This window comes from Rutilus rutilus, assembly GCF_951802725.1.
Source record: "Rutilus rutilus genome assembly, chromosome: 16".
Classification (NCBI taxonomy): domain Eukaryota; kingdom Metazoa; phylum Chordata; class Actinopteri; order Cypriniformes; family Leuciscidae; genus Rutilus; species Rutilus rutilus.
In genome coordinates, this window is record NC_140224.1 from 37354085 (window position 1) to 37372145 (window position 18061).

At 39.5% G+C, this 18061-nt stretch overlaps 1 protein-coding gene across 3 annotated transcripts in view; it reads right to left on the reverse strand.

Moving 5' to 3' along the window:
* fmn2b (formin 2b) overlaps positions 1-18061 on the reverse strand; it is a 120809-nt gene that overhangs the window by 16530 nt on the left and 86218 nt on the right. For all 3 annotated transcript variants that reach the window (XM_084433744.1, XM_084433743.1, XM_084433745.1), the window contains 6 exons: positions 17256-18061; positions 15270-15411; positions 9551-9638; positions 5979-6040; positions 2075-2166; positions 1022-1151 (listed from right to left, as the gene is read on the reverse strand). The exon at positions 17256-18061 is cut by the window's right edge and continues 261 nt beyond it. In XM_084433744.1, the coding sequence (XP_084289870.1) occupies positions 1022-1151; positions 2075-2166; positions 5979-6040; positions 9551-9638; positions 15270-15411; positions 17256-18061 (1320 nt within the window). The remainder of the gene's footprint in view (positions 1-1021; positions 1152-2074; positions 2167-5978; positions 6041-9550; positions 9639-15269; positions 15412-17255) is intronic.

The window sequence follows — 18061 nt, forward strand, 5'->3', positions numbered from 1 at the left end:
TGTGACACGTCTGAATGAGTGCCTGTTACCCATGGAAGACAGAATCAGTGTTTACTCGAGGACTGCGGTTTAAAAGTATTAATACCGACTATCATATCAGAATGATTTGTGAAGGATCATGTGACACTGAAGACTGGAGTAATGATGCTGAACATTCAGCTTTGATCACAGGAATAAATTACACTTTACTGTATATTCACATACAGAACAGATGTTTTACAGTGGAATAATATTTCTCTGTTTTACTGCAGTTTTGATCAAATAAATGCAGGTGAGCAGAAGAGACTCTTTCAGAAACATCAGACCTCCAGGGTAAATGTGGCTTGACTTGATTGTGTTTTTCATAAGTGAGCACGAACTGAAACCAGTGCTGAAACTTATCATACAAAACAACATTCAGTTCAGAGCAGAGCGAATTATCTGAATAGATTCGGTGGCGGCTCACCAAACTCACTATTAAATAACATTTCAAATCAGCAACAAAATCTTTCATGAACTGTCCCATAAGTGTGTTTTTTTATACTCAAATAGCATTAACAAAAAGCTTATTAAAGCAGATTCAGTGAGCAAGCGAGCCATCTGAGTCGATTCAGTGAGCAAGTGAGTCATCAGAGTCGATTCAGTGAGCAAGCGAGTCATCCGAGTCGATTCAGTGAGCAAGCGAGTCATCCGAGTCGATTCAATGAGCAAGCGAGCCATCTGAGTCGATTCAGTGAACAAGTGAGTCATCCGAGTCGATTCAGTGAGCAAGTGAGTCATCTGAGTCGATTCAGTGAGCAAGTGAGTCATACGAGTCAATTCAGTGAGCAAGTGAGTCATCCGAGTCGATTCAGTGAGCAAGTGAGTCATCTGAGTCGAGTCAGTGAACAAGTAGTCTGCCTGATTCAGACCAATGATTCTAGTATTTGATTCACCAACAGGTTCATATGAATCATTACATAGAATCAAGAGGCTTGATTAAGAATCGGACAGAATCACACTAATCCAGTGGTTTGTTGTGCTGTTTGTTTGTTTGCAGTACCTTGCAGACTCTCTGCAGAATCTGGAGTTTGCGCTGAACAGACGAGATGCATTCGGAGAAGGTCGATTGAAAGAGAATGCAGAAGACTCGTCCGGAGAAATCAGGAATCTGGGAGAGCTGATGGAGAAACCTGTGTGCAAAAAAAAAAAAAAATAAAAAAAAAAATATATGGTATAAAGCACTTGAGCTACACATTCGAACAGTTCTGCATTAAAAAAAAAAAAAATCCCCACAAAATAAAGATCACCTGACTCATTCCCAGCTAACAAACCCTTTATATACTGTATATCATGCATTCTAAATGTATTTTAATTAAATTATTATGCCTTGTAACGCATCTTATAATGCATTTTATGATCTCATGATTCATTATAACAGTGGTTACAATTAGTGTTGGAACGGATCACAAAATTCATGTTTTTTGAGCCACGGATCGGATCATTTTTCGGATCAGTATATAAAAAAATAAAAATTATATATATATATATATATATATATATATATATATATAACTGCTTTTCATTTATTACTTAAAGCTCACTTAAAGTACTTCGATACCGCATCAGAAACTACTAGCCTAACTGATAAAGTTCACACGTTATTAAAAACAAGTGAACAGTCAATAATAAAATAAGAACAAATACACAAATTACAAGCAGAGATGAATACTAAATAACAGTTACAGTCTAACAGTATATTCAGGCACAGAAGTGAATAATTAAGCCTAAATGTAATAACACTATTTGTTCACTGTAGAAATGAAATAGTTTCATCTCTGTTAAAGCTGTATTTTGTTGTTTTATTAACATTAATGACACGGACGACAGCAGGAATATTAGGCTACTGTCACTTTAAGACCGAATAAATGGACAAACATGCGGTTTCTTTCTCAACTCTTCACTGATGACTGAACCGAGGTTTCGACAATTATGTGTGTATGTGTCCGTTCAAGCTAGATTAACGTTACTGAACCTTGAAAGAACGTTCCCGGTTAACTTTGAAAGTTATTCATAGTCTCTCTATGTGTGTGTAAGTGTGTGTTTTGATCCTCACTGCTCGGGTTTGTCCAGAGGTTTGGTTCCTTCTTTGTCCTTTGAGGATTTGAAGTGTTTCTCGATTTTGTCCAGCTCATCTTGCTGGGCTCTCTGAAAACACAACACAGCATTTCAACACAATCAAACTGTGATTTCACAACTCAAAAACACCAGCAATGCTTCTGGACAATAAACTGAAAGAATAACATCTAACATTTATTTATGATGGTCAAAAATCTGAGTGTAATCAGTTCAGCTTTCACAGCCTCCACTGTACTTTACACAAACATGCACAGTGGTGTTCTTGCGTTTAGCCGCATTATTACTTGTGTGCGTTTGGAAGGAGAACAGAGCGTAATCAGAGTCGTTAGGAAGCCAGAGTCCAATAAAAGCTGCACCGTCTCATGAGTTTCCTTCTCTCTCTCCGAGCGAAAGAACAACAGAAACAGAGTTTGGTGCCGCAAATTATGGAAAATGTGGTATTGTGAAAGTACATCAAACAGCCAGACGCGATTGACACAGTAAAGACAGAGACAGATGCGCACTAGCCAACGACAGCACATCATAAAGAGACCAGAGAGATTAAGATTTCAACCTCAGGAACGTCCAGCCGCTGATGAAGAAAACGCATCTGAACCAATGCGACACAACAGGCAAACACATTATTTGTTCATGCACTGCTCAGTTCTGTGGTCTACTTTACTAACACAACTCGTCTTTCTTCAGATTAGTGTGTTTGTAGATTTCAATCTCAAGCTCTCTCTTTAAAGTCCGAAATCTTCAGCAGTTTTACACACACATCCATATCTATGTTCTGAAGGTTTGTTTATACATCATTCACCTGATTTATACAATATTTGACTCTGTTTTCTATCTGTTGACAGTATTTTCTGATTTATGAGTCATAAAAAGAGATTTCCAGAATCCAAAAACCTTTAACACTAATATGCCAACAAAAATCAAACAAGAATTTTGAAACTGGCTTTATGCAAATGTTAAGATTTCTGGTCTGGAAATGTATGCAAATGAGTGCATTTTTAATTAGAAAATGAATCATTTCCAAACCAATTTGGTTTGAAAAATTGTCACCATGGATTTTTACTGATCAGCTAATGATGTTTAAATAACCTCCAAGATGCATTTGAGACAAACAACATCTGTGAAGCTCACATCAGATTGCCTGTACATCACATATGCATATCTAATTAGATGGAATTTGCATTATCACGCATATGCATATCAAATTAGATGGAATTTGCATGATCACGTATATGCATATCCAATTAGACGGAATTTGCATGATCACGTATATGCATATCCAATTAGACGGAATTTGCATCATCACGTATATGCATATTCAATTAGATGGAATTTGCATGATCACACATATGCATATCTAATTAGATGGAATTTGCATCATCACGTATATGCATATCCAATTAGATGGAATTTGCATCATCACGTATATGCATATCCAATTAGATGGAATTTGCATCATCACGTATATGCATATCCAATTAGATGGAATTTGCATCATCACGCATATGCATATCCAATTAGATGGAATTTGCATCATCACGCATATGCATATCCAATTAGATGGAATTTGCATCATCACGTATATGCATATCCAATTAGATGGAATTTGCATCATCACGTATATGCATATCCAATTAGATGGAATTTGCATCATCACGCATATGCATATCCAATTAGATGGAATTTGCATGATCACGCATATGCATATCCAATTAGATGGAATTTGCATCATCACGTATATGCATATCCAATTAGATGGAATTTGCATCATCACGTATATGCATATCCAATTAGATGGAATTTGCATCATCACGCATATGCATATCCAATTAGATGGAATTTGCATGATCACGTATATGCATATCCAATTAGATGGAATTTGCATTATCACGCATATTCAATTAGATGGATTTTGCATCACGTATATGCACATCCAATCAGACGACATTCTGACCAATCATGTCAAAATAATGCTCAAAATGGATAAAAAAAAAAAAAAAAAAAGTGTTTTGAGCGCAGCAGATCTTTAAAATGCAAGTTTCCCCGTCTCATCGAGGTTTACTAGGTGTGCAGGAGAATCAGCCTTCGCCACACAGACGCAGAGTTTCCCTCGGAGCAGAACTGCAGAATAAATACCTTCATAAACAAACCCGCCGACATCAAACGGCACAGAAACGCACACAGCCGAGCGAAGATGATCAAAGAGAGAAAACTGCTCTCGCTCTCAGACACGAGAGAGAAGCACAGGAGAAATGAGGCTAAGACAAACACTTCGGTTCAGGAGAGCGACTTGTGTACGGCTCAGGCGTGAATATAAACTCTGGGAAAAGTTCTCGGCTCCATTAAGCATCATCTCGAGATCTATATATATATATATATACACACGGCACTTCAAACGCAGTGATTACACCAGCGCTGCCTCCCATTTACGGCGTTTTAAGTGTAAATACTTTTAATATGAAGCAGCTTCGCCAAGGCTCGGCCACGAGCGCCTTCAAACGCAAACTCAAAGACAATATACAGATACGACTGCGAGAGGATCGGAGGCTTGATGTATATACGCGCCTGACATCTGTATACGTGCCAGACTGGAAACTAGCACTCATAAAACGAGGGGGAAAAACACATTAGTGCGATCATTAGCTGCATTACTGGAGTCTGACTGCAAAAGACTATGTTGTTCTTTTTTTGTGCCGCTGGAAGAGGTCTGGATTTCATAATTACGGAGCGAGCCAGACGAAAACATCTTAATGTTTCCTCCTCGACAGACAGATGATCAATCTGAAGACTATCGGGATCGAATCTTACGACAGTTCAACGAGTTTGGCACGTGATGCTTTAAAATAAATACATGATATTTACGCAAAAGCAGCTCATACTAAAAACAAAAGCTGCACTTTTCCTACTTTAATCAAAGCATGTGTCAGAACGCTCCGTTCAAATGGGGTGATTTTCTCCACAAGTGCTTTTTTGGGAATTTGTTTTGCACAATCCCGAATATATTTTGGGATTGTGCATGTGAAGTTTCACAGACATCATATTGTTCTGAGGAACATTTCTTCACATTGATCTAGACTACAAATGTGTGATTTCTGATATGAAAGTGTTTGAGTCACATGATCACTGCAGACACACATTCAACACAAACCTCAGAATGCAGAAAAGCATCAGTAGTAGTCACGATGTTGTCAATTAAAACTACCCATTAAACTTGGATAAAATGATAGAATTCAATAATAAAACCAATTATTTTATACAGATGTGAAATCTGGGGATTAGTACGACATTTAAAAAATTGGGAGAAAAAAGCCAAACACAGTTTCGGGGTTCAGAAGCACGTCCAGCGACGCCTGCAGGGTGAGTTAGGCTTCACTAAAAACACATTCTGACCTCCAAAAGAAACTCCAATGTCATTCGACTCTGAATAGAACCACTAAATTGGTTATAAACCAGTAAACTAATATTGTAGGATTAAGCGATGTAGAATATGGTCATGAAGAATAATGCATTGATATGTGCTTTATAAGTACTAATAAACAGCCAATAATCTAGTAATATGCATGATAATAAGCAACTAGTTTTATAGTGAGAATTGGACCCTAAACTAAAGTGTTACCAAATGTGTTTTAGCCATTTACTGTTAGTTTAATGTTAGAGAGACCAGCTTCATTTATTCAGATGGATTTGATATATTTATTTATGCTACATATGACATGATCTATACATATACTGCATATATGATGCTTTAGCAACATTGTGCTACAGAGTCATGCTAATAAAGCTCATTTGAGAGAGAGCTTAAGTGTGTGTGTGTAAGTAAAAGAGAGAGAGAGAACCTAAGAGTGTGTGTGTGTGTGTGAGAGAGATCTGTGTTCTCTGCTTACGTTCTCATAGAGGGCCTGTAACGTCTCCAGATCGACCACAGTATTGTCCAGATTCAGGATCGCTGGAGACACAAAAACAGACAGAAATCATCATCATCCTACATGTAAAAACCACACATTCAACAGCACATAAATCAAACTTTACTGAAAGTTACAGAATGAAACGTGGACCCAGGACGATCTCTAGGGCTGTGATGCTTTGAGATGTTGATGGACTCGATCTACAGCGTTTCGATCATCGCTCCGAATCCCACAAATCTTCGACACAAACGGGATTTTCTCAGTTTTGTGTTTAAAATGTTGCTTTTTTATTAAACTTACCCACTTTAAATGTTGATTAAAAAAAAAAATAATATTGCATGAAGCTAGAATAAAACATTTAGTTGTTTAAAAGCAGATGGTCTGTCCTCCTGTCTTTTGCATGTTCAGATATTCATACTACAAAATATTCTGGGGGCCATAAAGTCTCGTGAAAGTAATCACAATTGCTGGCAAGTGGGTGTCAAGTTTGATCAATCCTTATACTTGATCTTTGTACATTTGATACCATTCCACATTCTGTACTCTTAAGCCGACTGGAATCTACTGGAATTACTGGTGTGGCTTTACACTGGTTTCGTTCCCATCTCACTGACAGCATTCAATCTGTACAACTTACACAGTTTAAATCAAACCCACTTATGCGGTCACTGGTGTTCCCCAGGGTTCTGTTTTGGGACCTCTCTTGTTTATCATTTATCTTTTACCAATTGGCTTCATCTTTAGGAAATATATTAATTTTCATTGTTATGCCGACGACACCCAACTTCATCGGTCTTCAGTTTCCCTCTTCTGCTCTTGGTGAGTGCTTAAGTGAATAAAAAAAGTTGGTTTTCAAGTAATTTTCTCAAATTGAATGGTAGTAAAAAATGGTTCAAAAACTACAATCTCTAAGTCACATATTTCTTCTGTGGTAATAGATAATTTCTCTGTTCCTCTAATCAGGTTAAAGGATCGGGTGACAGAACTCTGTGTTTTGAAGCTCATGTTCTGCATTCTTCATATTAGGAATATAAGTGGTCTGGGTCGTGTCTGTTCACTCGAGAGCACTGCTACGCTTGAGCATGCCCTCGTCACATCACGAACAGACTACTGTAATGCTCTGTTTAACGGGCTTCCTTCCAAACCTCTCCATAAATTACAGTTGGTACAGAATGCCGCGCTCGAGTCATTACCAAAACCTCCATTTCTGAAAACATCCTGTTTTACTAAATTTGCATTGGCTCCCAGTTAAAGTCCGTGTAAATTTTAACTTAACTTTTAACTTACAAGGCACTCAACAACTTGGCTCCTTCATATCTTCCAGATCTTGTTCATATAGATACTCCTTCCTGCATTTTAAGATCGGCTTCTGCACTTACACTTGTTCTTCCACGCACTCGGACAACTTCCATGGGGTCACGAGCTTTTGGATATGCGGCTCCCCATGGATGAAACTCACTTCCCGTAGAAGTTCGCAACAGTTCTAATCTTTCGGCCTTTAAATCTCATCTTAACACTTATGTTTAGGCAGCCTTTTATGTGATTTAATGTTTGTTGCTGCACTGGCTTTATTGTTTAATGTCGTTGCTTTTATGGATTTTGTAATGTGTCCTTGAGTGCCATGAAAGATGCCAATAAATAAAATGTATAATAATTTCAATAAGTTTAACAATTAGTGATATAATTCCAATCACGTCACTAACACTAGTTAAAGTTGAGTGTGTGTGTGTGTGTGTGTGTGTGTGTGTGTGTGTGTGTGTGTGTCGTCCTGCTGAATAAAAACACAGAGTTATTTCAGTGCTTGAGTTTGTTCAGAGGAGGTTCATGTTCAGGGTCCATCTGATATGTTATAGACCTGCAGGCAATCAGGAGATCAGGAAACACTCGCTGCCACACAGAGAATGCCTTCGAGACTCACACACGTCAATGCCCAGACGAGCATTCAAATGAAGGAGCCAGAGGAAAACAGGAAACACACATGAACAAAACCTCCAGCTTTACGTTCACCTCGACCCACTGGTGACCGCAAGCGATCCGCCCGACTCAAACCTGACCAGAAGTCATGTGACCACCAGTCCAACGGTGCACAGAAGTCACATGACCACCAGTCCAACGGTGCACAGAAGTCATGTGACAACCCGTCCAAGACAAGCCATGTACAAATTCATAAGTCGACACCATTACTGAGTATTTTCTCCTTAAAACTGCAGTGAACCAAAGCAGGGCTGCAGTTATCGACTATTTTAGTAATCGAGTATCCTACCGATTATTCCATCGATTCATCGGATTAAAAATAGATCCAAGTGAACAACAGCTTTTAAAATGACTTAAAATACAAATATGTAATAAGCAGTAATAATTGGTTCAAATAAAGTATCAAAGTAATCATATGGGCTTTATTGAACACTGTTAAAATACACCATGCAAAATAAATTATATAAACATAACTTCTGTACATTACGTATTATAACACATGCCTGCGGAGGCGCCAGCGGCCCGGGGATAGTTGTTGTTACACTACGGCATTATCAAATCCTTGTTTAATATTGGCCAAACAACATTTAATTAAAATGTCCACTTGATCTTTAATATGTGGTCACTTCTGTCCGATAGAAATGCAACAGCAGCTGTAATTTCTTGAACAAGAATATGTGCACATCAAGATCAAAACATGCAAACTCAGTGCGAGGGTTTAAACTTATTTTGAAGTCGCGATAAACAACAATTCGCATTTTTAGAAACATATTTGGTAACACTTTATTTTACAGTGTCCTTGTTACATATGTTACATGTACTCACCATAGTAACAACAGTAACAACTAACCCTACCTTGCTCAACCAAACCCTAATCCTACCCTAACCCTATAGTAAGTACATGTGGTTAATTAATATTACTCAGTACTTAAATATATAATTACACTGTAACAATGACATCTTAAAATAAAGGGTAACCACATATTTGTGTATTCTCCTGTTGGCGTAGATTTACAAATGAGTTGCGTTACAAATCTTGTGAAATGGCGCACACTGCGTTCCCACATGCACGTTATTGCAAACCTAAACACACATCACATGCAGAGATTGCTGTTGTGTGAGTGTGTGTGTGGAGCGTTTACTGTGAACGAAGCTGAGGTCATTTTAACATGTAATCTGCACACATGTAAATAATTAAAGCGTTGTATAATTATTTAACTGAATCGCAGCCTTAGAGATTCACAATAGCACTATGCTATATTATGATTTTAAATTGTTTTAATATAGCGCCTAACCTTAGAAAACGGTGTAATAATGCGGTTCACTGATCCTCGTCTGTGGAACGAGCCACTTCCGGTGTTTTGCCGGTTACTCGACACGTCACACGGGTAAATCGCAATCGAGGATTTTATAAAAATGGAGTACTGGACTTTAATGGAGGAATCGTGGTTAGAATAGAAGGTTCGACGTCAGATTTCCCAGTGACGCACAACTGGATCCCAGATTCTCAACGGCACAGAATGAAAAGGCAGAGAGCAGAGCATTATGGGTATAATAACGGCTGAAGATGTGCTCACCGTGCTGAATGTCCTTCATGTCGAGATGTAAACTGGACATCAGAATCCCCACCGCCTGCGAGCGCTTGGTGTTCAGAAGCTTCACCACCTGAAACACACACACACACACACACACACACACACACACTCTGACTGCATTTACTTGTTTTACAGCCTCAAGTGCCTTACCGCTTTTTAAAAACCTTTTGCACGTAATATAAGCATCCAAATTAAGCACTTGAGCTTGAAGAGTGTTTCCCAGACAGATAAAGACATGACAGATGTACATAGATATTAATATAACACGACCTCAAGTGCTTTTAAAGACCTTAAAGCATACAAATTATTTAATAAAACGTATCTAAGAGTCTCCCTCTTGAAGAGGATGTCCTGAACAGAAGCTGTTAGATGTACACTGTAAAGGAGTTAAGTCTCTGTACTTCAAGCTGTCATGCTTTTCCATGTTTCATGTGTTCTTTGATACAATTTTCACTCTGAAAAAATAGTTAGTGAATAATTACTTAGAAATTTAGAAAATTACAGTGCAATACACACACACACACACAATAACATGAGCTCAAGTGCTTTACTGCTTTTAAAAAACGTCTTGCACAATGTAAATAAGCATACAAATTAAGCAGATTCGCTTAGGAATCATTTAACCTGCTCATTTTCACAAAAGATGCTAAAAAAAATTAACTTTTGAAGTTGTGAATAAAACATTATGTGAGTACATCTTACAAGAAAATACTATTTCAGTCTTTCCACTTCACATTTTGACTTAATCCAATGCGTTACTTGCCGTTTCTTTGAAAATACTTGTAGAATTTACTTTGAAAGCATTTTCAGTCAGAAATTCCAAGTAAATTTATCAAATAATTACAATGTAGATGATGCAATATAGATATACACAATATAACATGAGCTCAAGGGCCTTACTGCTTTTAAAAAATGTTTTTCACATAATAAAGATATAAATTAAGCACTTCAAGGGCATCATGATCAAAATCTTCGGGCGTTTGAGCTGGTGGATGAGTTTTAAATATACTCAAACATAATTCATCAGTTAAAGCGGGAAAGATCGAAGTATTCGCATGTCTCCACAGCGACAGATTAAGCCACAATCTTAGTGAACCTGATGGATGAGGCAGAGGAAACGGACCAATAAGAGGACCGTTTTACTCACATGTGACTTGCATAAACTCATTCCGGTCAAACCAAGACGAAAATGCAACATTGTAACAAATTAAGTCCCTGTTTTTGCAAACGATCGACAAGTTTGAAACCTTCAGTCCTTCATTTCTTCCAAATAACTAAATATTGCAACTCATTATGTAACGTCAGTCAGTCGTCAGATCACGACAGAAGAACACTGACTCAGCGTCTGTACGTCTGTAATTGCATCTATTTGGTCATTATGTGCTTGGTCATTATGTGTGGTTTCGGCTCGACTTCAAGAACAAAACCCAATTCATTCAGCGCTGATCTTTATCAATCATGAGGACAATGAAGGTCCGTCTGCGCATGCAAACATGATCACGTGATCATAACCCCGTCTGACAGGAACGTGTGTGTGTGTGTGTGTGTGTGTGTGTGTGTGTGTGTGTGTGTGTGTGTGTGTGTGTGTGTGTGTGTGTTCGTTCGTGTTCAGATCGATCACGGGCTTGACGTCAGAGAGGAACCAGAACACAATACACCTCACACAAACTGATCTGGACCCGAAAGCACAATTGAATGAAGAACACACAGCTTCAGCGGCTCGACGGGAAGCGTCTGTAGATGAGGACGATTCCTGTGAACAAACAAGCCGAGACCACATGACAAATGCTTCATTTACTCTGACTGAAACCGTGGACACGGAGGGATCAGAGGCAGCCTTTTAATACCATATTATTAATAGCCTTATTATTATCATCATCATTATCATTATCATTACTATTATTTGTCCTCTTCCTTACCCAACCTCCCCCTCATTCCTGATGAAATTAGTTTATTGTCGTTGTTATTATTATTATTATTACTACTAATATTTGTCATCTTCCAACCTGATGAAATAAGTTCATTATTATTGTTATTATTGCTACTATTACTATCATTATATTTTTATATAATACTATATTATATCATCTTCCAGTTATTTTTACTATTATCATCATTATTGTCAATGTGTTTTTTACCATTATGTTTGTTATACATCTCTAGATGTTCCTTTGTTTATATGCAGCCGCTCCCACACCCAGTTACACTCTTGCACACGCGCTCTTGCACACGCGCACACACGCACGCACGCACACACACACACTTACGCAGACGCACACTTGCACACACACACTTACGCAGATGCACACACACACTTACGCACGCGCACACACTTGCACACACTTGCACACACTTGCACACACTTGCACACACTTGCACACACTTGCACACACTTGCACACACTTGCACACACTTGCACACACTTGCACACACTTGCACACAAACCATGTTGGCTGTTATGTATGTTTTGTTGTCTGGGTTTTCTGTATCTGTCACCTGTAAATAGTATCTTTGTTTGCATAATAAATTAAAAAGATAAAAAAAAGAAAACTCAAAGTTGATGAAATGAGCTTTAAAAGACGCTTGATGGCTTTTTTCCCGGTTGTTGATTTGGCTCTGTTGTCCCGCGGCCAAAAACACATTAAACAAACTAGACAGAAGCAGAAGCACACGCTCTCTCTCTCCACGCTGTAATCAACCTTCAAACCTTCCTCAAGCAAAACAGCGCAGTCGGTCGGCGCAGGGAAAGGTCAGCGACTGCATTACAGGGCAAAACGCCACAATTATCGACTGCAGGCAATTACACCAAACAAAACACGTTACTTTATCAAAAGAAATTGTTGCCGGGCAACTTTTGACAGATACGGAAACGAGTCTCCAATTATTTCCCTCTGAGATCATGTTTAAAACATGAGAGTGAAGAAAAGGCCAGTTCTTCTGCATTAAACAGGAGATGTGGATGTTTTTCAGGTCAAACGGCCCTTCGGCGAGACAAATTACCTCCAGACCCGTCAAACACCACGAGCACTTCAGCGCAGGACTCAGCTCTGCCGGATTACCATATCAAACGCAGAACCCTTCACCGGGTCACTGTCAGCGGGACGCTCACTGCACTTTATGGCCATCACATATTTTAGCAATCATCATAAATTAGGAATCATTCGAAAGGTTAAACTGAAAAATCAGTTTTGAGATTAGGCACCGTTACTTCATGGGAAACGCATCTTACAGTCCCCCTGTGATGTAAATCCAGCTTTTACTGTAGTTTGTGTGTCTATGTGGTGTTTTTAATGTGCTTTATCGTAAGTTCATAAGTCGACACCATTGCTGAGTATTTCCTGCAGTGAACCAAAGACAGTCTCAAACACGCTTTGAAATCGCTGGTGTTTCTGACGTCACAAACTACCTTGTAACCAATCAGATGAACGTGTGATCGTCAACCAGTGGATCGAGTGAGTGGAGGCGGGGCTCATTTGCATATTCGTAGAATATGAACTCCGCTTCAGCCGGATCTTCGCCTCCACGTCCTGCATTAAAATAGTTTAATGCACAGCTAGCTGTGGATCATCGCTAACTTAGCAGGCTCCTCCCACTCGTGGGCAGTGTCATGTTTCAATCTGTGCCAGAGGACGCGTCAAACGAGTGTGTGTCGCCCGGTGGCGGTTTCTGGTACAGCGCCTAAACAAATCTCACAGGAACCTCAATTTTTGTGATATCAACTTCAAATTTGGAACATAACTTGGTTAGACATATGGCTTTGATTTTATTTATTTTAGAGTAAAAAATTATTTTCAAAGTATATTTTGTATGTTTAGTACAGTACATTTGCTTCACAGTAAATGTAAACTAATTTTTCTACAATTTGAAGTGAATAATTAATTAATGAACTACAGCCAATAAATTACGGATAGTTCATTTTCACGTCTACGTTCGAGAAGGGGGGGGGGCAGCTAACAGGTTAAATAATCTTAACAAATATTTACAATTAAGAGGCAAAAAAAAAATAAAAAAAAATTCAACATTCCTTCAGGATTAAAAGGTCCCAAATTCTCCCATTTCTTATTACACTTGTGGTGCTTAGAGTGAAAAGCATGAGCGAGTCTGTGAATAAATGAGACACGGCGACAGTCGTATAATCGCGTCTCCGTCAGCGTTCAGACAAAGTGCTAAACAAAGAAAAGCCACAGACGCCAAACACCTCAAAATACGGCGCGGCTCAAACATTCTGTCCCAGAAACCCTCCTAAACAGACACACTGATGCCACATTCGCTCAGCCCTCGGAGCGCTGATGGACAGATGGGAATCGATAGGCTCTGTGTAAACGGACCTGCTCCACACAAACATGTTATGTTAATGGATGAGCTGTAAACATGCAAACATTGAGCAGGACGAGCATTAGTGTGGTTAACCTCAGGTCTGTTCACAGGCGAGTGTGGTTTGAACGTCATGTGATTTGAGACGTGTGTGTGTGTGTGTGTGGGGGGGGGGGGGGGTCACATATGCAGAACATGTTTAAAGATCAACAAAACTGAGACAGAGTGAATCTGGAGTAAAACAGATCATAATTCACTCTGAATCCTGAAGAGTACATTTCAGAGTACAGAGAATTAATGAGATGCATAGATTTCATGCATTGTGGCAGTTTTAATGACAATTAAACGTTTCTAACAATGCAAAAACTGTTTTAAAAAGAAAATGGTTTTTAAAAAAGTTCAAAGAGTTTTGAAAGAATTTATATTTTAAAATGCATAACAGAAAAAAAACTAATTCAATATAATGTATTTGTATTTATTTTAATAAAATACAATTACATATTCATTAACGTATTTAAATAAAATAAATGATTAAACATTTTTTATTTATGCATAATTAAATATTTATATTTATGAATGTAAATAAAAATTTTCAAAAATAAATACACATTTATTAATGCATTTATTTAAATAAAATACATAGTGTGTTTATGTATTTAAATAAAATACATAATTAAACATTTATATGCATTTAAATAATACAACAATAAATAAGTACAATAAAATCAAATAAATCCTTTTGAAAATCTAATAATCTAAATAAATCTAATAATCTAATAAATAAATATAAATAAAACGCATTCAACGTGTTAAAGATGAATAGTTCGAGTCATTATTTTGTGTTTTTTTTTTGTCTAGATCCTGGTATACAGCACTGTTATGATGTCGTGTCTTTGGGACAGTGGATCGAGTGAAAACCGAACTGAATAATGTAATAAATTGATCTCATGAAGTTTGCATTTCTGTTTATTACTGTAAATCTGCTTTGAAAAGATCTGTACTGTATAAAGCGCTATATGACAAAACAAAACAAAAGTTGAGTATGTTTATGCTGATGCGTTTAAACAGAAATCCATTCAGGTGCAGAAAATATAAAGAAACGTATGAGCCGTCATAGAAATACGATTAAACAACAGAGATATGTATGAGCTGGAACACGCTTTTTACAGGATCTTTCCAATCAGCAAATTTCCTCCCAAGAACTGGGATCAGGAATTCTCCGCTGGTGCCAAGAGCCGGACATTTACTCACAGCTGTCGGCAGAGGAGCCGGGATCCGTACACACACACACACACACACACACACGTCACAACTAAGTCATGGAAATAGTTTCCCTGGATGTGAGCTTGACCCCGGGCCGCAGACATAACACCGGATCTCCGCTCACCTGCTTGGTCTTCGACCTGCTGATCGTGTCCGAGAGAGGTTTCTTCTTCTCCTTCACTGCCGTCTTGGAGAAAAGTTCGACAAACTCCTCAAAATCCACGGATGGCTCTTCGATCGTCTCCCATACGAGAGAACTCAAGTCCCTGCGGAGGAAAAACAGACGTTTATACAAGCACTCTTGCAGATGAACATGAGTTAAGATAAGTCCCTCGATCGAGCATACAACTAAATTAAACAGTTACAGTTTTACCAGGAACTCTTTTTGATCACAGAATAAATAATTCACACTCTAATCAACATTGACTGCATGACATGCAGTTGTGGGCGGTTAACAGGGTGTTGCTAGGGCATTGCATCCTGGTTGCTAGGGAGTTGCTAGTGTGTTTCTGGTCTGTAGATGCAGCACTGGTTTCTCCTTCAGTGTCTGTGGGGTTTTCTGCTGTGTTACGCTTCAGTGGGTGAAAGCCATGTGTCTGATTACACCCTAAAATAAAGGGTTTTTGGTAAAAAGTCATCATTTATTCACCCTGGTGTTGTTCTAATGCCGTGCACCTTTCTTTCTCAGGCCACAAAAGGAGAATATTAGGGTGCACTGTCCCTTTAAGACTGGAATACAGCTTTTATAAATGGATGGAGACTGGAATTACAGTCTGAAGCTAAAATCATCAATACACCACGTGATTTACAGTGAAATCCATCAACTCATCTGTGCAGAAGTCGCATAGTGTAATCCAGCCTTAAGTGAAGTTAGTTAACTAAAATCACTAACTATGAGTGCTAGTGAGAAATGGTGATGATTGCCTCATTAAATGCCACTATAAAATGATCTGCATGTCTGCTCTTCTCCAGCTTTGCCTCCTAATATTATTCCCTAAATACGTGGCATTGTATATTACAAAAATGGTTTGCTCTTTGACGAATTGCTTTTGTAAGTCGCTTTGGATAAAAGCGTCTGGTAAATGCATAAACAGTTGCAATCGAAATTATTCAACCCCTTTCAGCTGTTTGCAACAAACAAATCAAACAAAAGTAATTGAAATAACTCAACACAACAAATGTTTCAAGTGGTTTCCATAAATTTAACTGAAAATGCACTTTTGAAGTCTCAAAATTATTCACCCCCTGAATATAATCCCTCAGAACAGCCCAGATCTGCAGAACAGGAGTTGTCTCACTAATCAAGGGCTTCATTAGTTGCAGCAGGTGTGCTAGAGCTAGAACACATGAAATATCTGAACTGGTGAGGTTTGATGAGCATCACGTTTGACTGCATGTTAGAAATAAGTCAAAAGAATGTTCCAAAAAGTGAGTAGATTTCATCGCCCTTCACAATCAAGGAACAGGAGACAAGATAGCGGAGACACTAAATGTTCCTCGAGACACAGTTGAAAGCATAGTTCGCAAGCTCAGAGTTAAAGGAGCAGTGGTTACTCTACAAGGACGGGCAGAAAAGGGAAGATAACAGCAGTTCAGGAAAACCCTTGAGCGACTGCAGACCTGCAGAGAGACTTGGTGTCCACAGACTCTGAGGGTTCAGCTCGTACGCGTGCCAGAACTCCAGGACTACACCGCTACTGACACAACAGCACAAGAAGTGCTCAAAATCATGTAGATAAGCCACAGAAGTTTTGGGATTCTGTTCTGTGGAGCGATGAAACAGAACTGGAGCTGTTCATCCCTCTGGATCAGCGGTGTGTCTGGAGGAGGAGGAATGAAGCATCAGCGGTGTGAAGAACTCCGTCCACAGTTGCATTTTCAGTTAAATTTGGGGAAACCACTCGTTGTGTTGAGCTATTTCAAGTACTTTGATTTGCTCATTGCAAAATAGTCTGTAAATGTTGCAATTAAACCTGATTTGCAATGGGGGTTGGATAATTTCGATTGCAACAGTATAAACTACAGTGACTATAGTATTTTGTCTATTAGCATGGTGACTTTTGTAAGCAGAACAGATCAAAATGAGGAAGTGGTTGTAAAGCATAAGTACTTTTTGGTGTTCAGCTGAATGCGTGTCCAGTACAGCGGTTTCATGGGTCTCGGCGGCTCCACAAGGCTCTTGCGAGGCGGTTTCTCATGTGCCGCTCCTAATGCGAACAGACCCAGCGGCAGCGGAGGAGGCAAAGAGCCCATACCAAAGGGCGGAGGAGGCAAAGAGCCCATACCAAAGGTCAGAGGAGGCGCAGAGGCTCCGGGAGCCATAGATGGAGGAGGTGGTGGTGGAGGAGGTGGTGCAGACAGACCTGGTAGAGGAGGTGGAGGAGGAGCAGCACTCATTCCTGGTAAAGGAGGTGGTGGAGGAGGTGCACTTACTCCTGGTAAAGGAGGTGGAGGCGGCGGCGCACTCATTCCTGGTAAAGGAGGTGGAGGAGGCGGCGCACTCATTCCTGGTAAAGGAGGTGGAGGAGGAGGCGCACCTGGTAAAGGAGGTGGAGGAGGAGGCGCACTCATTCCTGGTAAAGGAGGTGGAGGTGGTGGAGGAGGAGGTGCACCTGGTAAAGGAGGTGGAGGAGGAGGCGCACTCATTCCTGGTAAAGGAGGTGGAGGAGGAGGTGCTCCTGGTAAAGGAGGTGGAGGAGGTGGTGCACTCATTCCTGGTAAAGGAGGTGGAGGAGGTGGTGCACTTACTCCTGGTAAAGGAGGTGGTGGAGGAAGAGGCGGCACCGAAGCACCCGGCTGCTGCTGGCAGACGCACACAAACGCTTGAGAACCAGCCTGAGACTGAGAGCAGGAGTCACTCCCTCCGGGCGCTTGCGCCTCCACAGGAGGCACTTTAAACCTAAAGCTCTCGTCCAC